This window comes from Vanellus vanellus (genome assembly GCF_965231255.1).
Source record: "Vanellus vanellus genome assembly, chromosome: 10".
In the NCBI taxonomy this organism is placed as follows: Eukaryota; Metazoa; Chordata; class Aves; order Charadriiformes; family Charadriidae; genus Vanellus; species Vanellus vanellus.
In genome coordinates this window covers 7,004,278-7,031,258 of record NC_138915.1, presented here as the reverse complement: position 1 = coordinate 7,031,258, position 26,981 = coordinate 7,004,278, and the positions used below count along the sequence as shown (strand labels likewise).

Below are 26,981 nucleotides of genomic sequence, written 5' to 3'. Positions count from 1 at the left end.
ATCATGCTTCATGGGGATGTTTACAGGAATTGATAGGTAATATTTGTAGAGTGCTTTGAGGTTGAAGAGTGCTATAAAGATGGACTTTATACCCCACATATCACTACTACACAAAACCATTTCTTTAAATGGAGAGATAAAGTAACAACTGCCATCTCAATCTAAACAGGGAACATTCCCAGCCACCTCACAGCCTGATCCCTACTACACCTGCCTGAACTGGAACAGACTCCATCTTCTGGGTGTGATTCTCATAAGGAACGTGCGACATGTAGCAACCAATGCATGCACCTCGGAGTAAGCAGGAGTTGCATATATACTGCTAAAGGCATGCGTTATGCCCCTGGGTCATGAATGTGATGCCCTGTTCTTTACCTGTGTCTTTGGCTTCCTTCAAGAGTTGTGGTTTGAATCTCTGATGTTATTCGTTAGCATATGTGCAGTGATCTGCCACCGTCTTACATCTCAAGTACTTACATGAGGCTACAGCCAGTGGCACTGGTTGAGTATTTTCCAAATGCAAAGTCAACTGCTTTTGGTATTATCCCTTACTCAACTGAACATAGACCCAAAGAATACCAGAGTCTGTCAGTAAGAAAAAAAAAAAAAAAAAAAAAAAAAAAAAAGACAAGAAAGTAAAGGCAGAGGAGGACCAAGGGAAAGTGACCTACTGAAATCAGAGGAAAAGGAAACATTAAGTGAAGAACGATCTTCCCTGGGCTTAAGAGATGGACTAACTGACTTAGTATCTCTTTTCTGTCTCCATTTTGTAGTTTTGTGAGCCTCAAAGCAGCAAAAAGAGAAAAGAGCTGCAGGACCCATACAGTGAGGTGTCAAGGGGATGGGTGCAAGATCAGCTCCTCAGAGAACCAAGCTTCAGGGAGAAGCACAATAGCTCCCCACAGACGTGTCGGCCAGGGGTGCTGTATGGACTGGTGCTCTACCAAGAGGGGGGCAGGAACGAGGTCCCCGGGATGCCCGACACCCACCTGCTCCCGGCAGCCATGGCGGAGGCCCCGCTCTGTGCTCCGAGCTGGGGCAACACAGTCTCTGACAGAGCTGCTCCCCGTCTGTTTCCAGCATAAGGCATGAAACAGGGACACTTTGTTGGATTTCCTTCCTTTAGAGGAGGTTGGGAAGGACCTGACATTCCCTTGCATGGGATAAACTCGTCCCTGTCTTTCCTCACTTCGCGGCACTGTGGGCGGGCGAATGCGGGAGCTCAGGCGTTAGCGCTGCCGGAGGGTCAGGGAAGAATCAGGCGCAGGGCGGGCACCCCACCGGGACAGCGCACCGCGCTCCCCGCCGGCTGCCCCGCGGCCTCCGCCGGCCCACACGCTCCCGCCTCCCCGCTCCCCTCAGGCGGCCTCGCCCCCGGCCGCCCGCGCGCCTCGGGCGCCGGCCCCCGCCCGCCGAGGGGCAGGCCCCAGCCCTCTCGGGGCCTCCCCCTCCTCCCCCTGAGGCGCTTCTCCCGCCTTTCGGCCCCCGGCCCTGAGGCGCCCGCACCGCCCGCCTTCCCCGCCGCCGGGCGCGGGCAGGACCCCGGCCGTATCCTCCTCACACCCCCCGCGCTCCCGGCTCGGCTCCCCGCCCTTCCCCCGCCCGCAGGCAGGCGCACGCACCGCGCTCGCTCTCTCTCTCTCACACACACGCACCGAGGCGATGCAGCTTTAAAGGGGCCAGCTGCAGCCCGGGGACCGGCCCACGGGAGGCCGGTGAGCTCCCTCCAACCGCAGCCCCGAGCGCCGCCGCCGCGGCCGGGAGACGCCAGCGCCGGGGCTGGGCGGGCCGAGCCGAGCCGAGCGGAGCGGCTGCTAGCCCGCCTCACGCCAAGTTTGATCGATAACCCCCTCCCGGCCCGGGCGGAGCAGCCTCGCCGGCTCCGCTACCCACCATCTTTGGGGGAAGTCCTTGCGCTGGGGGGGGGGGTGGGGGGGTGGTTTGCTGGAGACGGGGGGAGAAAGGCAACCTCGCAGCCAATGAGCCCTCCCAGGCTGGGGTGAAGACAAGAGGAGAGGGATTTGGGGAAGAAAAAAAAAAAAAAAAAAAAAAGAAGAAGAAGGGAAGAAAGGAGGGGGACCATCCTCCCCACTACCTCCGCCAGCATCGCCACCACCATTGACAGCGCTCCGAGTCTCCAGTTGCGCCCATGCCCGTGCCGCCAGTTTCGTTGTAGGGGCTGAACCGCAGGGGCTGAAGAGAAAATGGGGCAGAGCGCGCCCCGGACCCTCCTGCTGCTGCTGGCGGGGCTGCTGGGGGAGGCTCTGGCGGGGTTCCCCAACACCATCAGTATAGGTAAGCGCCCTCCGCGGCACGGGGACCCGCTCCTTCCCCCGCCAGCCGCGGGGAAGTTGTGTGTGGGGGAGCCCCGGCGGCTCCGGGGGCCAGCGCGGCTCCGGCACCTTCCCGGTGCTGCGGGCGAGCGGCAGAAGCGGGGGCCGGGCCGGGCTTGGCGGGCGGCTGCGAGGGGTGCGGGGCGGCTGCGCTGCCCGTTCGCCTGCGGAAGGGCGGGAGGGTTCGCTCCGCTCTCTGGGGGGGAATCGCGCTCTGGAGCGGCGCATCCCGCGGAGCACGTACCGTGAGAGAGGAACGGCGCGAACCGGGAACGGCGCGCCCTGAGCCCGGGGCCGAGCGAGCCGTGGGGCTGCGGGCACGCCGGGCAAACGCGGGGTTTTCCCCTGCCGTGCCCCCGGAGCGGCGCTCGGCCGTGCCCGTTCTCCAGCAGAGCGTTTAAAGCCGCACGTTTGCCACGCCACCCGTGTCCGTAGCGGATAACTCCGCAGGAGACGGTATTTGGGGAGCCTGGAGGTAATTCGGGAGCCGCGGTTCCCCAAGTTAGGCTTTTACGCCCGTGTGGGGGCATGCCTGGGTAAGTGGCCGGGTTTTGAAGGTGCACCTGCAGCTCCCAGTGACTCCCGATGGCTGAGGGGGCACCTGGGTGTGATGTGTGGCTTTAAAAGCCCAACTTCGGACTCGGAGTGTGTATTTCACGTACGCGCTCTGTCAGAATTACGTGCTCAGGCTCAGGCTGCTCCCGCTCGTTCTTTCCTGAGATGTGCAGTATGCAAATGTAACTTACTGCCACTGTTTCTCCTCAAAATTCATTCTGAAATACCTTTTCCTTTTTTTCTTTCTTTCTTTCTTTTTTTTTCCCCTATCCTAGGTGGACTTTTCATGAGGAACACTGTTCAGGAGCACAGTGCGTTTCGGTTTGCTGTGCAGTTATACAACACAAACCAAAATACCACGGAAAAGCCCTTCCATTTGAACTATCATGTAGATCACTTGGACTCTTCCAACAGTTTTTCGGTGACAAATGCTTGTAAGTAAATACATGCTTTTTAAAAAAATATATACTTGTTATCTGTCCTTCCATTCACTTTCTCCCTGGTAGCTTAGAGTTCTTGTTCATACAATATAGTGCAACAAATGTGTGTGCTGACATGAGGCTTAGTAGATTTGCAGCATTATATGGTTGAATAATACCTTAGGGGAAGTTCTGTCACCGCTTCTTTTCAGCCCTTTAGTTTTGTTTCCAGAAAAACAACCGTGTTATTTATATAGCAGCGCTGTGTAGCTGTGATCAGTGAATTGCCGCTGAAGTAACATCCCTTTTCTGTCGAGGCTACAACCTAGCCATGTGAAATGCATAATTTGCAAATAATACCTATATAGGAATAAAGCAGAAACAGCTGTTTACAAGTGACCTTGAAGGGACAAAGACAGAGGGGATTACTTCTCTGCCCTGAAATACTGGGTTGTTTTCTTACAGCGAAAGTCCTGTTAAAAGCTGAGGAGACTGTAAACTGACAAATAGCGCTAGAGCTGAGGAGAGAGAAAATGGAATCAGAACGCTTAGCATTATGAGAAATAGCTCTGCACATGCAGTGCGTATGTATAATTTGAGCCTTTATTAACAGAAGAAGCAAAATAGAACTTTGAGTAGTGTTAATGGGTGTTAAAATGTGAAATCTCTTTCTGAAAGACTGCTGCGTGTTCTGCATTTAAAAAAGCATTCCTTTACCCGTAGTAGTTCCTGAATATTTGTTTTACTGATGTGTCCAAATTCAATTTTACACAGTTTTTATTGTAAAGCTTTGAAAATGAATGGAGTCCTCTTGCGAGGTGATTGCATGCACTTTGTAGTGTACAGAAATACGTCTGTACATGATCCAAAGGTCCTCTGAATGCAATGTACAAACTTTGTGCTATGAACAGGATTCCTGTTCATATACTCACAGTATAAAAATGTTCAAAGAAGAAGCATTGTGCTAAAATAATGAAGTATTTGAGTACAGAAAACTAGTTATCTCTTGCTTTAAAACAATTTCATGTTTTGAATATCTTATTTCTTTAATTTTTTGTTTGTTGGGGGTAGGATAGTTCTTATATTCCTGTCCCATGCTGTATAATCGGAAGGCTGGACAAGTAGATATTTTGTTCTTCTAGGATTTTAGGTATTTCCTGAGAACGTTGATGGTTAGAAAATATACAATAAGGAAATATTTGGACAAAATTTGGATTGATATTCTAACATATCCCCCATGTGACTGCTTCTTGCTAGTGCAGCATTACACTTTTTAAAGGGCTTTGAATTAGAACCTTTAAAACTTTTGCAAGGGGGTTAATTATATTATAGCCAGTAAAAAATATTTGGTAAAGTGGAAAAAAAATGGTAAATAAAAGCGTGTCTGTACTTTGCATCTTATTTTACTAATCCTATCCAGCCTCAACAGCTCTTACAACAAACATCAGACTATTAATCCTTAATCAGTGTAATCCCTTCAAGAGGCTGTATCTCAAACATAGTTTCCTAAATATCAATTATATGGATTTAAACTAAATACATTAAACTGCCTGGGTGATTAATTATTAAATGTTTTATAAAAGTTCTACCAGCACTTCTTTACAGATCCCACCAAGACGAGTAAACCACACACTTGTTCAGAGGCAGTCAATATATTATTTAGTCAGCATGCTTCTCATCTTCTGACATCTAATGATTTTTGTCATTGCTTAGTGAAAGCTGTGGCGATTTTAGTAAAATGAGATGGTTTTCTGTAGTATAGGGCTGCATGTTCCAACGCGCGTATAACTGCTATAGTAAAATTGAGAAAACTTAAATCTCTGGAGAAACCATAGGCCAGAGAATACCAACCTACAGTAACCTGTTTAAAAATAGATGATGTGAAAAAAGAAACAGAAGAAAGAAAATGAAAAGGTGACCTTGTCCGTAGCTATGTCAACCATCTGGTAATACTCTTGGTAGGAAAAGAGTACGGTGAGTCCAAGTCACCAGTCATATAGGTCTCAGTAGCTCAAAATAAAAAAAAAAGGTAGAAGAACAGTTGTTCTTTTTGGATCTGGAAGCAATTATCTTCTTTGAACGTCGGAATGCTCATACATCAGGATGAAAAAATAGCTCCTCACACGACCTGGCTAACGTGTAAAACATTCTGGCCTCAGTACCCTTAATCACATCCTCACTTCACAGTGGAGTGGCAGCGGATTTCAGGGTGCTGCCGTACCCATGAAGGAGTTCTTTCTACAACGTTTTTACTTCTTTTGGAGATAAGCATAAATTGTCTCCAGTGCTGTCACACAGCCATTTGATCAATATTTGCAATTGGCAGGGATCCATAGGAGAGAAACCTGCAGTGACTCTGACTGCTTTCACTGGAGAGGGAGACTGTGGTTGACTTTGTGATGGGATAGGTAAAGGGACTGAAGGGAAACTGGAGAAAGTAGCGTGTGTAGTTTGAGCCTGGTGCCTATACTAGTTGGTATCCGTAAAATAATACTTTTCATTCACCTTCGCTTTGATTTATATGGTAGTGGCTGTAGTAAGTGTTCATGTGTGCAGGAATTGAGGGGGGCTCTGCTCAGGAAAGACCCATGTTCTTACTGTAGAGCTGCATATCCTGTTTGGTGCAATCTGGTGCATTCCAGAGGCAGGAGGAGAAAATCTCTTCTGAAGTATCCTTATGAGCCAGAGATAAAAAGCCCACCTCTGGTAGGGCTGATTTGGAAATACCCCAATGTGGGAAAAAACTTGTTTAGAAGCAAAAGAAAATTCCTGCCCTAAGCCCCTCCCTCTCATTCCTTTTACAGTTAAATGATGCATAATCTGATTTATGTACATGCATTCCCTGCTTCACTGCTAGCACCAAGCCACTCTCTATATATTTAATTTACACGCATGCATACAGTATTCATCCACTCTGTATTTATCTGCCCACCTATTTATTTAGCTGTATGATATCTTAACAGAGAGCAAATGCAAACACAGATGAAAATTCCAGTGTATTTAAAGGTGAATTGAAGTTTATCACTTAGCTCTGGGGAGATTTATTACATCTCTTAAAATATGCAGCTTTTTGCCGTCAGAAAAAACAGAAAGGAAGAAAGTTAACTTGACCTGTGAATGAATAAAATTAAGTAAAATACGGATGCTATTTTCTTCAAAAATGCTCACGTAGGGAGTGAACTGGCTTTTTCAGAATAATATAAATATAACAACTTAAATGTATAAATTCATCACTGAAGCTTTTTTCGTGCTTTTCTTATAACCTCTGATGAAAGATGTTAGTATTAATGTTGAATTATGCGTACAGTTCTGTAGATCATATTCCCTAGAAATAACGCGCGTATGTCTTTCTGCTCTGCACTTGTAGTGCACTATACTAACACTGCTCCAGCCTCTGCAGTGTCAGCTCATTAGCACACAGATCTCATATTCCCTCTCTGCACTGTCATTGCAAAAAATTGCTGTTGTACACCTTTACAGCCAACAAATGTGCACTTGCGTTATGTACAATTTTCAAGAAATATTTAGAAAAGTAAACTCAACCTTATACGTAGTCCCCGTGGAATTTCTCAAAAGAAAGCGTTCGTTTTCATTAAAATCTGTTGATCATGTAATGATAGTGGTGGGATGTGTACGGGTGAAAAGGGGCTGTGATTGCAGAATCTCATTAATCCACAGGCAGATTCCCTCTCTCAGCTAAACCTAACCTAGCAGCTGCAAATTCTTGTCCTGTTCATTTTTTTAAGTAATTTCTCATATATCTTCTGAACCCAGAAGGTTTTTATATTTTACCAAATCTTGATGTGTAGTGCTTTTTCCACAGGCACTCACTCTTTAAGAGGCCAAAAAAAGAGGGAAGATGATGTGCTTACCTTAAGTTGCTAAAATCCTGTAAGTGATTGTATGGGCACTTTCTTAAGGGGGTCTGATTTCAGACTTTCTTAGAAAATTTACTTTAGCATCCTTGCAGTCCTTGTGTTTAATCTTTAAAATTCAGCTTGGACGATTTTAATGGGAAAAGTGCCTGTTTGTTGTTGTGAGAACGTTGCAGAAAATGATAGCACAGGGCTAGTAGCAGACAACTTTTCCAATTTAACTCTATTACTCCCTTTCCCAAAGCACAGGTGGATATATATGTATATGCTTACATGCATACTCACTCGCACATATGCACACGCACTTTTTCCTTAGGTGCTGCTCAGCATTTCTTTCTGCCAGTGGGCAGATAATTTGCTTCCCTTGCATCTGTGTACTCTTTGGCCAGCTGGCAAAGGACAGGGATGCTGAAAGTGGTCAGCTCCCTTCTGCCAAAAGCATAAGCATGTCTTGCTGGAAGTCTTGCCAAGTTTGGGCCGTGTACTGGTGGTTTTGCGTGAGTCGGGGCCACAGGGTAGATGCCTCACTCTCCTGATAAGGAATGCACTGTGGTTTCTCCCAGCATTCTGTGGTAAAACACCTGGAAATGTGCTTTCTACACAATTCTGCTCATTACAGATCCATTAAAATGCCTTTTATGCGGTGGAAGGTGCTCAAGTGTTGTATGATACTGCTGTGTGACAAAGAAAATCTGCTGGCTTCAGTTTAGGGGTCGAAGTTTTTGCAATATTATAGTAGGCCGAAAGGTGAAGGATGTGTTCCAACTAAGGTTTGTTTCCACTTCATGGCAAAGCGGATGGTTTGTTATTAAGCTGAATATGATCTCAGTGTTAGCAGAAGGAATGCGTTCAAGTATGTTTTATTATTTCTTAAATTAATTTAAAAATAAGCTGACTCTCCTTTGCTGCATACGTAGCATTTACGTACTGTTTAGATGTGAGGGTTCCATTTAGCTCACACGGTAGAGATGGAAAAACATCTTATACAAATGAACGCTTTTTTGAGAAACTCTGAATTCACCAAATGAAGAAGAGTAAAGCGTGATGAGGAGCGCCATTTACTTGCTCAGTTTCGGGAAGATTTTGTGTGGATGCAGAGATGAAATTGTTCACTTTTCCTATATAGCACTGGGCCTGGAGAACCCATGAGACTGTTGGCATGGGTTGGAGAGCTCCTGATTAACTACACATTCCAATAAAATGTGTAACAGCTGTAGTTTATCTCTGAGAGGAAATGGAGATGCCATGATGGGAAACAAGCCTGTGACAGTAGCTTTTAACAACAACAAAAAACCACAGTTTTTTTGAAGGCTGACTTGGGAGCTTGTCCAAGAGCCACAGAAAACAGTGGGTTTCTTTCCTGCGGGTTCGCTGTGTTCAGTGTCTGGGAGGTGGGAGGCCGTCCTACTGCAAGTGTGGGACTGTTACACAAGAAGGTGTGAAGTGAGGGAGCTGATGTATCTTCAGTGATTCTTTATTGTCACCATCCAGTGATTTAACATTTTTCCTTTTAAAGTACATATTTTGTCATTACTGATTTTTGGAATGCTAATTTTAGTTTAGTTAGACATCCTTAAAATGTTTTAGAATATGTTATTTTTAAAGCAGCAACAGTTTGCTTTCATAGTTTCGAACCAAGCCAAAGCATATAATTGAAAACTTGTGTTCGTTTATTGTGAGAAAGATGTTTATGTTGAATTCCTATTTGGCATTTAAGTTACAGCTTAAGATCAGTACTTTCTATGCTGCTGTAAAGTATACTGGAAGTTTATCACTGGAAGGCCACGGTCCCCTTGCTAAGGCAGCTCATAAGACAGCCTAAAAACTCTGTACCTGTTGTCCTGAGGTTTGCTATCCAGGGGCTTGTACCTCCACTGGAACAATGGGGCAATCTAAAAATAGAAATATGAAAATGATTGATCTAGATCAAACCAGTTTCTGTGAAACTGTGTGATCATCACTGCAGTGAAGCAATTTCCAGATTTCATCCATGGGGATTCTTTTTCTTCTAAATGTGTATGTGTTACATTTTCCATCAGAGGCAGAGGCGTGCTTCCCTCCATTATATCACCTGCTTTATATTATTGTTGATCTTCAGAATATCAGATGCCCTAGAAACCTCAAACTTGAAATCATCTTGGAGTTGTTCATTCGCAGTCATCTGAAGACTCCAGAGTAGACACTCACGTCCGGCTGTTTGTGGTCATTGCAGTGTGGACACTAATAACCGTCCCACAGCTTCACAGTATGTACTCTGGCATGACTGTATCGAGGAGTTTGGAGATATTTCTATAGCACCAGAAATGCAGAGTTCATTTATCAGCACGTGAAACATTCAAAGGCAGTGTGTGCCGTTTTAGTTGATCTCACCAAGATGTAATTATTAGGGGTAAAACTGTCACATATACACAAAGCAAGAGAGAAACAGGTGATAAGGTTTCTGTGTAAAGAGGAGGAGTGAACGTAGGAAGGAGTTATGCCAACGAATCCAGTAGCAGTTGTTCCTGCATATCCTCCTCGTGGTGTCTGAGGCACCGGGTCTATTTTATCATCTTAACCCCTTTTCAAATAGCGAGTGGCAGCGTGCAGCCCTCGCGCATACGCTGCACAGTTGGCACAGCAGCCCTTATGCGTGAGGATCAACCTGCGGGGACACTGCGCTGCGGATAAGTTGACCAGGCACTCATAAAAAGGGTGAATTGCTTTCCTAGAATTGGATAATAGCTCAGGTGAGCACTCTTCTGCTGGAATGCAGTGACCTATCTGGTCACTTGTATGTAATTATTTTGCTAGACTATTTGGACATTTCAGATATGCTGCAAGTTTTTTGTTTGGTTGGTTTTTTGTTGTTTTTTTTTTCCAAACGCAATTTACAACATGTTCACTTTCAGACCACTTGTACATTATGCGATTGCCTTTGGATGCTTGGTCCTGCCCTTGTGTTGGGCTTGTGTTTGCTGGAGTTTATTCAACTGTGATGTTTGAAGTTCTGATCAAGAATTTTAAAAAAATTAAGGGCTGCATGGTGAATTCACTGTCTTGAGTCCTTTTTAATACAAGAACTGTCTTTAAAATGACATGCAGATATCTGGGAAGGGTATATCCTCTCTCTGATGCTATATAGTCCATGCATACTCACTTCATTCCTTGTATACTTCATTATTTTCACACCTCTTTCTCCTGGACTGATGTGTGCAATGGTGCTTGCTGATTTCACTGCCAGTAGTTATGTCATATGCAAACATCAAGCATTTGGGCCCAGCCCATGTGGTAAAGGGACTGAACCTGGGAAAATGGAGTCTTCTGATGGCTCAGCATGATTTGGAGTAAGTCAATTTGTACTTTTGGTAGCACAGTTTTGCTATCTCTTATACAAGGGTAATACAATTTACCTCTATCAGACAGGTATTGCAGGGCTGTTTGCAATGAAAAAATTGGAGAGCTTTGGCTAACAGTGCCTTTTTCATTTTGTTGATCACTTCTTCCACTTCCCTTCCTAAAAAAAAAAAAAAAAAAAAGCAGCCAACCCCCCCCCAAACCAAAATAAAAAATTAAAAAAAAAACACCAAAACCCACCCTACTCTTCTTGCATCTGAAAAATAAATTTAAATTAGCACTTACTAATTTGCTGTCCTTGCCAGAAGATGACGTACATTCCCACTGATGGGCCTTAGGAGAACATGTGTGGCAGCTGTACAGCAAGCCAACCTATCACTTCACAAAGGAGAAATTTTCAGCTTTTTGCCCGAAATAGGCAAAGCTGTTGGAAAGAAAGCAAGTTTGGTATTAGAATATTCTTTGTCTCCTACACACCCTGAATCTTTATTATAAGTATGGTCCACATTTCTGCAGCACCGCACGTGCCCAATACTCGCCCACCTGACCCACGCTCAGACTGCTTATTTGAGTGGTGGGAGAAAGGACCATCTTTACTAGAAGCGGTGTTGCCTTTTGATTTCTCCCAGTGAGGTCTATGTAATCAGTATCTCCCAGCTGCCAGCTTTTCCAAGAGATGTGCAGCAGTGTATTTCAGGGGTTGGTGCCTTCCATGATTTCTTTGTCTGATTTCCCTTTTGGAGATCATAGTCCGAGATAGGTGCTGCAGCCCTGTTAGTGAACGTGGATCAGGTCTTGTGAATCGCAGGGTTCCTGCATCACGACACACATCTTGATTGGTCTTTGTACCCTGCTGCGTATGCTAAATTTCTTAAAACTTTTTGGTGGTTGTTGTTGTTGTTATTGTTTGCGTTTTTCTTCTGAGGGGGAGGTGCAAGGGGTGAGATGGTTTGGGGAGAAATAGTAATTGGTAAGTTTTTTCAGGTGATGAACTTTCCATAGCCTCTCTACAGCAGAACATGTTTTCTGCCAATCACGGGGATTTTATCTTCTTAGGCTTTACCATTTGTGTCACCAGGTTTGGATTCTAATGAAGTCTGATGGTCACAAAACTCAAGCTCACATGCATTCTTTTTTCGCAGCAGTTAGATGAGAGCTAATTAGTGTCCATTGATTGCAAAGGACTGACCCAGGGTCTAACCCTGCATTGAATCGAAACTGTTAGGGGGATTCTAAATTGTCTAGCAAGTTTAATATACTCGACCATCTTTCTCCCAAGTGTTTGTGCAGTGGTCAGGAGCATCTCCAGAGTGGCTTCACTACTGTTGTGGAGTATGTCAAAAGGAGTTGGACCTAAGGAAATGCTGAATGAGCGAGTAGTCAGCATATCTGCTATCCTGCTTTGAATTTCCTTTTTAAAACATTGGTTTTTCGTGCCTATTTACTTTTTATTTCTTGATGAATATAAAATAATACTAAAGAGAAAAAATGTATGTCATCATCCTATGCCACCTAATCCTATTTCTTTCCTATTTCAGCTGTGTCAGTAGAGTGATTCTTATGACTAATGGTAGTTTTCATATATTTAGATTGAACGCCTCAGCCAGCTCAGACCGAGTTTGTTATAGAACCATTATCTCACTGCTCTTCTGTGCATCACAGAAACGTATTGTATATCCCAGAACATCATGTTGCATGACTTCAAAACCATGTATGATTAGAAATTATGGGAGCTGTGTAACTTGCTAATCTTTCATTTCAAATGTAGTTCCAAAAAGGTTTTAAAGATTAGATTGGAATCAACCAGAAAATCAGAGAATTGAAAATAAAAGCTTTTTAAATAGTTTCAGACTTCAAAAAATTGACTTGGTTTCAGTTGAAGCCAAATGTTTTGTTTTGGAAATGATGATTGCTGGGTTTTGTACATTTTATTTTTTTGTTTTGCTGAAACAATTTGGTGAAGGCTGTCAGAGTTAGCAAGATGTTTCTGCTGACGTGCATCTGCCTTTTTCAATGTAAAAGCACCTATTCTGTCCAATGTTTATAATGACATATAGATGATGGGTGTGAAAAAAAAAATTTTTGCATGTGTTTTGGAAGAAGCTGTCTGCATTGTTCAGGGTATATAGTTCAGGCTGCTTGTGATGGATTTTATGGGTGGACAATTTTTGTCAGTTAAAGTATGTATAGCATGTCTTTCCACACCATTTACAGGCAACTTACTTTATTACTTGGAGGGACAGTGAAATGAGCCCAAAATTGATCAAAATGTGACCAGTTTAACCCTCCTGAAGTTTTCCACTACCCCAGTTTAGTGCTCCAGGTGCAGAAGTTGCCTTGTTTAAAGCATGAATCAGTATAGCTTTGCTACATGCTACTAGTAAATGTAGTGGTGGTTTCTGCAACCACAATGTCCTGTTTCAAAGACGTGCATTCGTATGCATCAGATGTGCTTCACTGATGGTTGTTTTGTGCTATATAACACAAAAACAAATTGAAAGCAGCGATACGTAGTTTTGCATGTCTGCAGTGACCACTGGGACTTAAATCTTTCAGTGCTTCATTGCTCTAGCTTAACAGAAAGAAAAAAAAAAAAGAAGCCTCTTTGTGTCCCTTTAGATAAATACAGGCAGCCAAGACACGTAATGGAGTCTTCCTCTGATCTGATTTACACCAGGGTAAATTGGAGGAGCTTTGCAGGACTTTGAAGGAGTGAAGGCAGTAATCTGTAAAAACAGAGTGGTCCCTCATGGGGTATTCCTGGCTTTGAGCCTCTGGATAAGTGTGGGATGTGGGTCCAGGACAGGCAATGGATTCTTCAAGGGAGACTCGGAGCATCTTAATCAGTAGCGCACCTCTCCTCCAGGACTACCCAGGTTGTCCAGGCTCTTGACTTCAACAACTAACTGAATACCCCCTTGTGTGGCATTGCACATCTTTCCTCTTGGAACTTTGGGAAATTTAACAAAACGTTCACGTTCAGCAGTAATAAGTGTCCCTTTATAAATGATGCTGGGTATCTCAGAAGTATCTGTAATAGACTGTGTAGAGCAGAATCTGCCAAGGAAAGATTTTGTTTTTCAGTTGAAACAAAATAGTGTAAATCAAATAGTCTCCAGTGGCAAGTGCTGACCTTGCTTTTAGCGGGAGTCTCTTATACCATCTCTACTTTCAGATTTTCGTTTTTCTTTTTTCCCTTTATCCCCATATATGTATTTTTGTAGCTGTGAACCTTTCACTACTTTTCTCTCTCTCTGCACCAGTTTATGGATTTTGCAGTTCTTGAATGAATAGAGGGTGTGTAACATTAAAAACCACAGACTCTTCTATGAAATTTAACTCCTTGTGTCTTTTATGTGCTTGCATGAATAGCGATAGTCCTGATTGAAAAACGTGGCACCTTTTTCTGAGTCACTGTGAAGGTAATTCAAGAACAGATCTCTGGCAAAACAGAGTCTTTTGGCTGAAGCATAAAGCTAATATTTTAATGTATTTTCATCTGTAAAAACACCCTGTTATTTTTCATGAATAGTGAACCTATTGTGGGTAGTGATGCTGCTAACTCCTGCATCCTGGTTAGGTTCCAGCTTGGATCATTATCAACATAAATCAGTTATTCTCCTGGAAGCTTTATTCAGATAAATTATCTGCACTTCCTGTCTTAAATTCTTATTGTGTTGTTCTGCAGTGCTAGCCCCCGTTTCACATAAGATGCATTTGAGATTTGAGTTGAGGCAATCTCTGCATACGCTGGAGGATACAATTTGATATTAAAGTATATTTTCCTTGAGGGCTTTTCTGAAAAGATTTTATGCTGCCTTGATAATGTCTGGAGATTCCCTGTGTTAGTAAGAATTGTTTTGTTAATTGATTCCAGAATCTGCTGCTCTGGAATAGTCTCCCTTAATAAGGATCTTCACATGAATGTAAAAATGGTATCTGTCTGGACAAAATTGCAAGCAGGATTAATACGATTCCTGCTTTCTGCCATGTGATCTCTAGAAGTGCTTGTATCAGCCCTGTGTATTTTTCGTGCGTGCTGTGTTGAATTCAACCTATTGCAACATTTTCTGTAAGGGGACTCAAATCTTCTTGGAAATAACTTAATCAAAATCGATTATTAATTGTGTTTTCAAGAAGCCTGGGTGAAGCTATGTGTGAAATATTAATCTATCATTTCAGTTTCTCAGTAATTCAGTGTATGTGGAGTACACTTGCAAAAAGTATCGGAAAGCTCCAATGACAGGGAGACCTCCTTCTGTGAAATGGGTGTGGGAGGGCAATAGCAGTTTAAGATTCTCCCCTGCTGTCCTGCCTGCCTCATTCCTGGATGAAAGATGCTATAGAAGTGTAAAGCGTTAAGATCAAACCTCCTGGATAATCAGGACTGTGACTTTGTTCTGCATGACAGAGAAGGGCCTGCGGTTCAGACGCTGCCGACTGCCTTCTGCGCTGAGCCTGCCAGCAAAAGGGTCAATTAGTGCCAACTGCAGGAGTGCAGCTCCTTTACAAAGGCCTGCGTCCGCTTAGAACTGTTCATTTAGGCTCTCATTATGGACTTTAGGTTAATAGTGGTGTACACTGCTACCTAATCATTTACCTGAAATTGAGAGACTTGACTTTACCAGTTTAGCCATCCTCCTACCCAGTTTGTTTGGGGTGTGTTTTTCTGACTGAGCCCAACTTTAAATCTCTGGGAGAAGTGTATCCTGTTGTGCTGTGATGACTACAGTTCAAGTGTGTAGAGATTTATTGCCAATATATAATAAAAAGTAATAACTTCAAAATATTGACGATCAAAGCAATAAAGATCTGCAGCTTGATAAATTCGCCCATTCTTAAAAGCTGGCTTTTCTCTCTGAATGTCCTGCAGACAATTTTACTTTAACAATATAATCAAGGCTTTCATTTTAAAACAGCCACTGACTCTCTCTTTGCAAAGGCAACTTCGGCAGTATGGTCTGTCTCCCTTCTCAGAGGTGTAGAGGCACCAACTGGGTTGTGAGCTGCCCCTGTTTGTCCGCTGGAAAGCAAGTGTTCTCTTTCTGAAGAAGTTGGTGCCATTAATCTTTTTGCTGTCGGCCATTATGCTGGAAACGTCCCACTGAAATGCTTTCTCGGTGTGGCTGGGTGTGCTGATTGTCCCTCGCGTTATACTAGCAATAAGCTTGTAAATTGGATAATGCTACAACTTGAAGATTGTTTTAATTGCCAGGATATAAATTTTCTGAGCAACAGGCTTTAAGACTGAAAAGTGATTGTTTATGGCTGTAGGTGCAACAGTGGGACTTTTTAAACTTGGTCCAGCAGCGGTTTGGTTGCCTGGGTGGATGCACATAGGCTGTTGCTTCCTGCTCAGTAGTCGATTCAGAGGGCTCGGGCATTTCTGCAGAGATCCTCTGATGGAGTATCTTTGGAGCGTTCCACTCTGCGTGGTTTGAGGTGATGGCTTTGGCTCCCGTTCATCGTATCCGCAAGAAAGAAATTGCTGCAGTCCGGTGGTGTATTGAGCTCTCTGCAGTGATGTCTCATGGCAGCACAAATCCTGCCTGGAAGCAGACGAGTGCCAGCCTCTAGGTACTTGGGGCAACTGAGCATTCCTCTGTTTTCCCTGGAGCACACACCAGGCGTCTTGTGGTTCCTAACCGGTGAAATAGGGTAGAAAACCTAATAGTAATTCGCAACGGTTAGGAGATTTTCCTGCAGGAGCAGGAGATGCGCTCAGAGCCCCAGGAACAGTGACCTGCCGATGTGGGGGCTCGCAGGCTGGGCAGCAGCGGAGTTGCTGTGCTAGCCCACAGCCCGGCAAGGCTGCCAGGGAGAGACAGTCACTTCAACCACAGCAACTGGATCTGCTTTCACTTCAGGGCTTTAGAAGTTTTCTTTGGGATCTGTACTCTGCAGAGATATGTTTTTTCCCTTTAGTCAGCTGTCTTTATTCCTTTTTCTCTGATCTCTGTTCTTGTCTTGCTTTGATAGATAGGAGCAGATAGACCATAATTCAAAAAAAAAAAAAAAAAAAAGGAGCTATTTCACTTCCCAGAGACAGCGAACAGGCCTGTGAATGGTGCCGTCTGTTCCCCGTCTGCCTGGGTTCACCTCGCACCCATCAGCCTCAGCGTTAGTCTCATTCACATGGAGCTGCTAGGTTTGTTTTGCTCTCAAAAACTCTTGAGAGTGGGCAAGTTTCACACTGAAGTAGTTAAAAATCCCAAACTTGCTCACGTTTTCTCAGAAGTGACATTAGTTATCCCCAGGGCAGGTTTACTCAGATCACTGGAACTTTCTCTGAATCCAGTTTGACTTTTGAGGTGGTTACAAATCCCTGAGATGGTGTGAGTTTCCCGCAGAGCTGGAACTGCTGTAACACTGGAGGAATCCTGGTGCTTTCAGCGGAGCCCATACATAAATACAGTAACTGGGTGAATGAAAAGCCAATAGTATAATTCTTCAGCATTTCTTTAGTTTCTTGAAGCTTGCCATGCCTTTTGCGCTGATACGAGACTTCTGCAGCTCCCAATGATGAACTCCCTAAAACAAATGACTGAGATTGGTATTATTTATAGATAACCACAGAGATCATTCATTCCCCTCAAGCTGTTTATTTTTGGGCAGCCCAGTGAAACTGATGAAATTGCAGTTGTCTGAAATGCTTCTGCCAGTTGTTTGAATGAACAGTATTGATTATGGTTACAGGACTATTCATCTCGCACTGGCACGCATACAATACATGTATTATAAAAATGTTGTCTCTGTTGACAGCTGGGTTATGAAATGATACACTGAATTATACGCCCTTATAGGCCACGCATGCATCGACTTTTCTTAATCCTAATTCAAAAGTATTAAAAGTTACTTGAAGGAATACAGGCTGGAGTATCCGACTCTGAAGAGCATTATAATACCTTTGTTAGAAACGACCAGTTAACAAATTTATGTTGAAATGAGCTGACATGATGAAACCCCAATGGGCGCTAAGTGGTCTAAACAATCTTCTGCTGTGGAGGTGGAGAAAATTTTCGTTTATTAAATGAGTAAAAGTTTCCTTAGAAGATGCAGATACAAAAGACACTGTTTAAATTTATTACTGCAGTTTTACTTTAAAATCGAAGATGACCTTGAGGCAAGCCTTGTTTGCAGTGCATACAGTAGTAGTCTTCTGGCTTCATATGAAATACCTTCATCTTTCTGATTTTTTTTATTAAAAAAAATGCAGTGATGCAGCGATCGTGTTTGTCTACACTTACCCTCAAAAGTTTTCCATCCTTCATTCTGTCACTTACTTAATGGGGTGTATCCCAGTTGCCTGGGTTGCTCCATCACATCGCCTTTTGCTGTGGGATTCACTGGAGAGAAGCTCAGCCGATGGCCCTTTGGCTGCAGCTTCTGTCCCTGCACTGGAACAGTCTGTTGTTCTAACTCAAAATGGGATAGAACAAACCCCCAAAGTTGAAATAAAAGCCCCCCTCGCATTTTAGAGGATGTGATCTTTCATTGATGCATTGCTGTGTATTTGAAGGGTTCATATTTTGAAAAACTGTAATTGCTAAATTAAGATTAGGTAGATTTTTAAGTACTGCACTTGGAAATTTCCATTGTCTTGCTCTGTAGTCATGAGTGATCAAACATAGATTAAAGTGCTCAGAGCATTTTTATTTTTTTTAAGTTTTACTAATGCTGACTTGATTATATCTGAAATAACACCATTGTCTCCAGTAGTTGCCCTGAGAGCAGACTTTCCCCATATTTACCTGAACTAATTGGTACATTGCACGTAACTTCAATGGTACACGGTGGTGACAGATTTAACTGTAGAATGCTTGGGTGTGTTTTAACATATGTTTGCAATTGAAGCAAATTTATTAAATAACTGCATTAAAGGTTTCATAAAATTGGTAAGTCCAGTTCACAGCTGGAGTAGATTGACTTAGGATGCCTGATGTGAGTGGATGGAAGCAGATTTGTATCACCGTGATTCTTAAAATGGTATTTAACAGGGGTTTTTGGCAGTATAGTGGATAGAAATCTTTACAAATTTGTGTGTTGTTCAGTTGCCAAAGGATCTCATTCTTCTTCAGCTTGCGTTACCTAGGATAGCTTTCAAATGGAATATTTTTTTATCGTAATTTCAATTTTCCACTGCATAAACTATCAATTTCCTGAATAGGAAAATAATTTTTTCCTCTTGTTCTTCCTTCCTTTTTCTTCGTAGTCTGAGAATTTTTCTTAACCAATAAGTAATGCATCTGTGACCATGAAAAAGCTTCATTTGAGCATCTCTTGTCATTGGTTTTTCAGATCTTAGCAAGCCACTTTTTATCTGGCTGCTTCCTTCTGCTTAACACTGCTGCTTTCTTTTTCTTTGTATCAGTCTCTGCAATGAAGCTGTTGTAATGCAACCACATCAATTGATGGTGATTTATTTTTAAATTCTTTCTCTAAAAATTTAATCTCCTGTTACGAGGCGGGATATTTACATGCTCATCCTCTATAAAAGTGGATGAGTTAGTGGAATAAATACCCTTCGCATTTATGGGAGAATAGACACCCCCATGCTGTCAGCGTAGAGAGAGATGGATTCTGTTGATAATTTGTGTGGTGCAGTGGCTGACGAGATACAGTAGCGAGGATGAAACACTAGCTACCGCACTTGGCAAAATTTAGGGGTCTCTTCAGCTGTGAATGGCTCTGCTTAATTGTTAGCGAAGCCTCCCCTGCTGAAATGATGCTTCAGAGCAGCACAAGCTGAACAGTTGTGATGGCTGAACTTGCTCCTGCTGCTCATGAACCAGCGATACTGTAAATGCAAACAGTAGGTGCCCTCCTTATCTCCAATTAAAGCATGGATGCAAGTTTGGCTGTTCAGCTGCAATATCAAGTTACTCAAAAAGCTAACTTGGGAGTTGAAAAGCAGGTATTTTTGCCTGATACATATTTTCAACTCTTTTGCTTTTCTGGCTTCCTTGGCAGAAAGGACAGCTCGAGGGTGAAAAAGTATACGGTTGTGAATATCTCTTTTTTTTTTTTTTTATCCCTTTTTTTTTTTTTTTAGTTATGGAAAACTGTGATATTTTCTACTGTTCCCTTCAGTATAAAGAGGAAAATTTCCTGGGAATCCTCAGGAAAGATGGCCTTCCCTAAGCGGTATTTTCTCATTCTCCTGTGGAGCTGCAATATGACTGCTCCTGTCATATTGCATGTCTTTTAAAGTTTCAAGATCAATTATGATAATTAGGATTACATGTGATGCTTATCTGAAGAAAACGATGGCAGAGGAGGAAATAGGGAAGGGCAATATTGTCATTTGAGAGGATGCATTTATATGGCTTGTAGTTAAGTCTTTCTGTGTGATATTCTTCAGTATTCTGTGCACTTCTCCATAAAGACATTAACAGCTTCTCGGAGAACTCAGATGTTGAAATTGGACGCTCTTGCCTTTCAACAGTCTGCTCAGCTGTATGAAATGCTGGGTGGATGTTCTAATTCAGGCCCCTGCTTTGTTCTTCATTAGTTGCAAGAGCCAACGTGCCGGTGTGTAGTCTCCATCATAATCTTCCATTAGATGTCAGCCACATCTCTGCTTCTGGATGGTTTTTTGGCTTTGAAGAGAGTGAGAACATGTAGGCTTGCTTAGCTCAAATAACTAGTTATTTTTCAGATCTAGTTAATCGCAAGCCCAACTTCTTCACATGAACAATCTTTCCAGAGTCATCTATTCAAGTAGCTTTTTCTAATCTTAGGCAACAATTTAACTTTTTAAACATAAACCCCCTGATTATGCTGTTTAGAGGAAGAACCCATTACCTTCTAAATTGTGTTTCCTCTTGTGGTTGATGTTCCTTATTTTCAAGAAGTCTTTTTTTTTTTCCTTTTGGATCAAACTTGTTTTTATTTTCCACAGCAATTGACTCATGGATTAAATGCACATCTATTTGTGTAGACAATGCTGCTTATATCAAGGAGAAAAAAAATTAAAATATATGTACAGTGGCATCATTGTGTAATATTACTGTAATCAGTAACATTTCTTAATAAGCTACACAGCAATATGATTGCTTGATTCCTGAGAAGAGTGTCACAAAGGTGAGTTAAGTTTTATGGGGTGAGATGAATTTCTCACTTGTTCCCCCCTGGTCTCCAAAAACTGAAATAAATATTCAGAAAGAAATCTTTTAGGAGAAGAATTTAATTATCTTGCATTTCCCACTTCGTTGGCTCTAATTAACTGACTGTGCTTTGGATTCTCTCTCTCATTTGGGAAGTTTGAATGGATTCTGTAGATACAACGGTTTTAGAAAGACACTTTAGAATGCGGCTTCTCAGAAGACTACAGCTCTGCACAGCATGATTAGTTTCACTTATTGGCTTGACCCAGCACATTTATTCTGCCTAGCTGAAGTCATGAAAATGCTAGATACTGTACTTACTTACATTTGTTTGAACCATTCTTTTGGTAAAAGAAAATATTTTTATTGTGGCAGTTTGATGGTTTCTCTTTATTCCCTAGTAATATACTCCATGTTAAGTTTTCATTCAAAGTTAATTGTGCCATAGCAGGATATTTTTTTTTATTTGAGAACAGTTTTGGGGACTGGGAGGGAGGAAGGAGAGGAGCAAGTAAGTGAAGGGAAGCCACAGCTTAGAAAAGGATCCAGAGCCAAGAGAGTTAAATTGTGCTTCTTTCCAAGATGTGAAATTGCTTGAAAGTACTCCCGTCTAGGGCACAACCTCGGTGTGTTTGCTGGAGCTGTTTTGAAAGATTTTCAATTACTGTATCATGGGTAGATTTTATGGAAGGGAAGTTTTCTTTCTGAAGAATGGAAATAAAATCGTACTTGCTTCTTTTGGAGCTAATGTGTAGTGTGTATCTGTATATTCATGGCTACTGAATTATCCTGCTCCTGTCAATCTCGCTTTCTGTTCCCGTAGTCCCTCAACAAAATAAGAGAACAGATTCACAGTATTTGGATTCCTCCAGAGTAAAGAGGAGGCTTCTCTCAGGTGGCCACTGTCTGAATCCACGTAAAACCTAAGAATTTTGATGGGATGAAAGATTTTTATTGAACATGGATTAAAACAGAATAAAATCACAAAGGTTCTGTGCTTGAAGAGACACTGTAAATTTATGGATTACATATGCTCTGTGTAAAATTGTCTTTCCTTCTGTCGTTACTCATAGCACCAACATGACTGTCACTGGAAGAAACCAGAGGTGAAAAAACATTTCTTCTTTTTTCTTATTTATTTTTGCAAGTAGCAGCAATTTCTGGCTTGTTGCAGGATCGCATCCCTGTGTTCGTTAGTCCCACTGCTTTCTGTCTCCACTTTTTATACAGTAACAAGAAAAAGAGGAAGAACTGTATATAAGTGTTCTGTTAAATCCGTGAGAGAGCTTGGCTGAGTGCAGGGCCTGAAAATTATCTTTAAAAACTGACTTTGTATCCTGCTGAGGATGCAACAAATACATCAAAGAGGATGAGAAAAAGAAGCTGGGATAACACAAATTTACTACTTGAACAAAGAAGAATAAACTGTTCCAATACAGTAACTCAAATCCTGGTTGCTTTCCTTAATAGGATAGCTTCAATAGGATTTAATTTAGGACTAGTTGCACTAAGCTATGGAAAAATGAAAAGCCAGGAAGGGGTGTTTTTGTTTGTTTATAAATTATTTTGATGGTTTTTGATGGTTATTTGATGGATAATCTGGGAATTTTCTGTTCATGGAGTTCGTCACTTTGTTTGATGTGGTTTCTGCAGGTCTCAAGACTTCTTGAAATATTTGAGTGATAGTGCTTAACTAAAGCTAGTGGCTGCCTAACTGCGTTTGCATTTCTGGCACGGTTTTGCAGACTTTTCTTGCTTTAGTAGTATACTCTAAAGGTCAGTAGCTTGCTATATGTCCATACAGTAGCGTCAGGAGTCGCAAGCATGCTCCTAATCAGAAAGCGTTACAACTGTATTACTCTAATGAGAAAGATTAGAAGCAAATCAGATATTTATTTTTTTTAAGTTTCACATTTACTTACTGCAGATTCAACAGTGAGTTTAGCCCTAGAGCCAAAGAACGGCATAATAGAGGTACGGGAATGCCTGTTTTTCTTTTATAGGTGATCTCTGTAGAACAGGAGGTAAGAAATACTTGTCTGGGCTTCTTTGGAAAGCTGGGAAGAGCTGATGAATTCATCAGTCCTTTTCATGCAGCTCTACTGGAAGATTTAAATCTTCATGTCTTCAATTTATTAAATTATTATGAGAAAGTCATTCTATTGTTATCACATTCATTTTTCTTATGCAAGTTTCTATGCTATTTTTGTTATAGAAAGGTATTGTCTCACTGATAACATTGCCAGTGGGAAGGAGGGCTTGGACTGCCTCATGTAAATGGCAAATTTACAGAGAAAATCAGAGTACAAAGAAGTCTTCTCTGCCTATAACTGACATTTCTTGGAAAATGAGGTCTCTTATGCCTTCTATTATAGTCTAGAGAGACACTTCACTTAGTCCATTAATCTATCTGAAGAGCTTTACTACCTGAGTTCACCAAATAAATCTATTCCAAGGCCCACAAAATTTTCAAGTCCAAAAATAATCTGTTGATGGGCAGCTTTGAAAAGTTTGACACTGTCAGGGAGTCTGTTTGAAAATCAGACTAGGAAAATTCAGGAACAATAGCCTAGCATTAGCTCCGTACAGTGCACTATGTTAAACAAATGCAAAGACACATTAGCATAGTCCTTTCTGTTGTCTGCTATTTTGTTAGGCAGTATAGAATTACATAAGAGAGAGAGAGAGAGGTGTGTGTGGAGAGAGAGAGAGAGATTTCCTGGTTTGGAGCCGAAGTTTGCAATGAGCTGCTTTTAGCTGAATGATGCGAATGCTTCTCTTGATGACAATTACACTGGTTTTAACAAAAGAAAAATACCTATTTTAAACTGAAATTGGCACTGATATTTGCAACTTAAAATGCAGAGTCGTTAATGTATAAATCCTGGAAGATATTGTGAATTAATTTATAAGAAATCAGTAAAGCAGAACTTTAATACATTTTTATTGCGTAGGACACAGGTACGTTTAATTTAAAGTAAGGCATTATTTACAATCTCTAACTGGAGTCTCATATCAGTTTCTATTCTGTTGTGCATAGCAAGCTGATTTTTTTTTTTCTTTTAAAGCTTAGTTGAAAGGGAGCTGAAAAATTAATCGAGTTCATTGAGTTCATGAAACAGTTCCTCCCGTGGTTACGTCTATGCCTGCTGTGAATAAGGGCTTCCCTACCTACACAGCCTTGTCGTGTCACCCAGAGCTGGCAGTGTTTCTCTCCAGTTTGTCATCTCTCTGTAAGATCCTTTCTCTTCTTAGTGCAGTTGTCTTCAGTGCTTCACCTCCCAGAACAGATGGTGCTGCAAACGAAGGATAACCAGCAATGGGGACGGGCCTTGAGGGTGATGATGGGCTTCTGGAAAGCAGAGCTAGAGCAACGGTACAACCGTGCGAGAACTTTCCTTAAGACAGAGAAATTTATTGCCACTTATCGTGCAAACTGCTACAGTTAAGCTGTTGGTGCTGGTAGATTGGCTATAGGGACTACTGTCCTAGAGATACACACTGCCATTTTAAGGCTGTTTCCCCCAGCTTTGTACTGATCTGGGTATTGCACAGTTGTGTTTGCGGCACTGGTGGGACCCATTTGCTCGTTCCTTGGCTCAACGGTACCCCCAAAATGGGCTAATTACTTAAGGTATGGCTGATTGAGAGCTGTGGAAGGCTCACTGAAGTGACTTACTGAGGATATGCTAAGGATCTTTAAAAAGCTCTTTTAAAAATCATACTTATTTTCTGCCGTAAAGATTAGAGTTTGTATTCCCAAGACCAGAAAAGACTTGGATAGTGTTGTTCCTTTGTTGTTTCGGACTTCCCCCTGCCTCAGTTTTCCTCTCCCTCTTGAGTTTACAGTGTTTTTGCAGGGTGCTTGAAACTTCTTGGTGCATACAAGCAAGGTGTTAGCAGATTTAGTGATTCTTGTGAAAAGCCAGAGATAATTTGTTAGATACAGCTAATAAATGCTACTGTTACAGAGGGATTTGGATTAAGGATGCTCGGAGGGTGGAGCATGTCTGTGAACCAAGAGGCTAAGGAATGGGTTGGAAAGTGGGCATGATACAGGTGATTTTATTTATTTAGTACAGTATTTTTTTTATTTCAATAGCAACAAAGCTGCTTAAATATATTTTATTTACATGCAGAGTAACATTACATAAAACCAAGCCTATGATTGGATTTAATAATTTGTATTTTATTTCAATCATGTACCAGAAACTCATAATGTGAAAATACTAGAAGTTTGCAGTGAGCAGACTGGTTAACTGTACATATGAAACAACAGAAATTCATTCATCACTGATGTTAACCTTTGTGAGTATTTGATACACAGCATGCACAGTCTCACCTATCAAATTCCACTTTTTCAATCAAAAAAACTGCTAGTGACTTCAGATGTTGTTTGCAGTAAAGATTATTTTTTTTTTTAAAAAAGGGGACAATGAAGGTGCTTTTGCACATAAAACTTCTCTTCCTTGAGTCACTTTCAGCTTTTGAAGGGGCACCAAGAATTCAGGCTTAGGAGCCTCTTGGGTAGAACAATGGGGATGCAAAGCATCGATTGTAAGCCATTAATGATAAGCCATTTTGTGAACAATGTATGTAGCTTGATAGCTTTGGTAAATGTCAGAATATTTTCAGAGGAAAGCTAATGTTTGTTAACCATGTCTCCAATATGGAGGAGCTGTAATGGAGATAACATCATCCAATTTTTTTAAAAAATACCTGTGGTTTTGCATTCATTTGTATTTATGCTGATGAGACTACAAACACGATGAGATCACAGCAATATTCTCTGGCCTTGGATGGTGGTTGTGGGTAAAAGAGCTTCTAACTCATAGCACTGGAAGTTACGGAAGCCTTCCTATTTTCTGTTAACTCTACTGGCACGTCTGAGAGAGGGAGATGGGAGAAAGGGCTGTTCTTTGAAGTCATCGATGTGCAGGTGTATTCCTGCTAGGAGAGATTTTAGTAGGTGTTAGTAGAGAAGAGACGAGAGAGGTGTGGAAGTGCCATTGTGTAAATCAGACTAAATCATCTGAATACCCCCGGTACAGCTACATAGTGATGCGTGGCTGAAGGGGGACCTCCTGCCAGGGTCAGCCTCTTGGTAGTGTGACCCTCAGCTCTGATGCAGTGTCTTGTGCGCATGCTTCAGTCTGTGCCTGTTCATCAAAACACCTAAGTGTGTGCTTAAATTTGTGCACACAGCTTTGGGATCTAGGACGCTTAGGAAAGCCTTCCTGGTGTCCGTGAAGCAATGCTGTGCACGTAGGCTGACCAAGCTGTGGTTCTCAAGGTGTGGGCGGTCCTAAAGAAATTCAAGTGCTGCCCCACGCTGCCACTGCCTCGTGACACTCTAGGTTTCTGATGAGGGCTTCTGGGAGCTTTTGATAAGAACTTGTCCTGGTTCCGGCAAGGACGGGGTTAATTTCCCCAAGGAGCCGGCAGGGGAGGCAGTATTCCATCCCACGTGACCCATGCCCGGCTACAAGAGGCGCTCGCCGGGGCGAGCGGGGCAGTCGCCACTCGGGGGCGGGCTGCGGCGGTGCGGCTCCGGTCGGCGCGCTGCGCGGCGGTACTGTAATCGCGTTCTTATATTCCTTTATCGGTGTTACTGTTTTTCTTTCTTCTTCCCTTTGTCTGTTCGGTTAAATTACACCATTTCAACCCACGAGTTTTGCCCTTTTCTGCCGATTTTTCCCACGGCTGCGGGAGTCGAGCGAGCGGCTGCGTGGGTCTTTGTTGCTGGCTGAGGCCAAACGGCGACAGCACCGAAGAGCTGTTAGGCTTTGGCACGAGGCATTTAGCTCTTCTCTGTCAAGAGAAGATAGGAAGAGTCCCACTTCTCTGCCACCATCGCACGTAACCCTCAGGCCAATGAGGTTGTTCTCCGCTGATGGATGTAGCGGCGTCTCATGGAGCACAGAAAAGCACTGGATTTGCACCAGGTTAACATTTTGCTATACAGCTGGCCGAGAGCAAACTTTGAACCAGTATTTAAAGCTACACCGATCTGTCCAGACCCTCTGAGATAACAAATAATTTCAAACTAGGCCTGTCGTACTTGGCCACCCCCTTCTCCTCTGAAAGGGCAGCAGCCAGTTAAGAATTAACATGTAGCAATGTGACTTTTCTTTCACAATGAGGCTTTTGCTGTACCATTTCCATCGATTTTTGGCTTCCACATTATTCAGCTGTGCACCAGACAACTCTTTTGTTATGTGCCAATTAACCCAGCTTGATAAATAGTGATTATGCATAATTTATACAGAATAATATTCTTGTTGTTCCCTGTAAATAAGGGACAGGCGTAGCTGAGGGTACTGGTCTGTGAATTACTGTCAGATGTGATCGTGAAGG

At 42.5% G+C, this 26,981-nt stretch overlaps 1 protein-coding gene across 2 annotated transcripts in view; it reads left to right on the top strand.

Moving 5' to 3' along the window:
* Positions 1-1,968: 1,968 nt before the first annotated feature.
* GRIA3 (glutamate ionotropic receptor AMPA type subunit 3) overlaps positions 1,969-26,981 on the top strand; it is a gene marked incomplete at its 3' end in the record, with an annotated part of 157,666 nt that continues 132,653 nt past the window's right edge. For both annotated transcript variants that reach the window (XM_082488327.1, XM_082488328.1), the window contains exons 1-2: positions 1,969-2,295; positions 3,164-3,322. In XM_082488327.1, the coding sequence (XP_082344453.1) occupies positions 2,205-2,295; positions 3,164-3,322 (250 nt within the window). In that variant the 5' untranslated portion in view covers positions 1,969-2,204. The remainder of the gene's footprint in view (positions 2,296-3,163; positions 3,323-26,981) is intronic.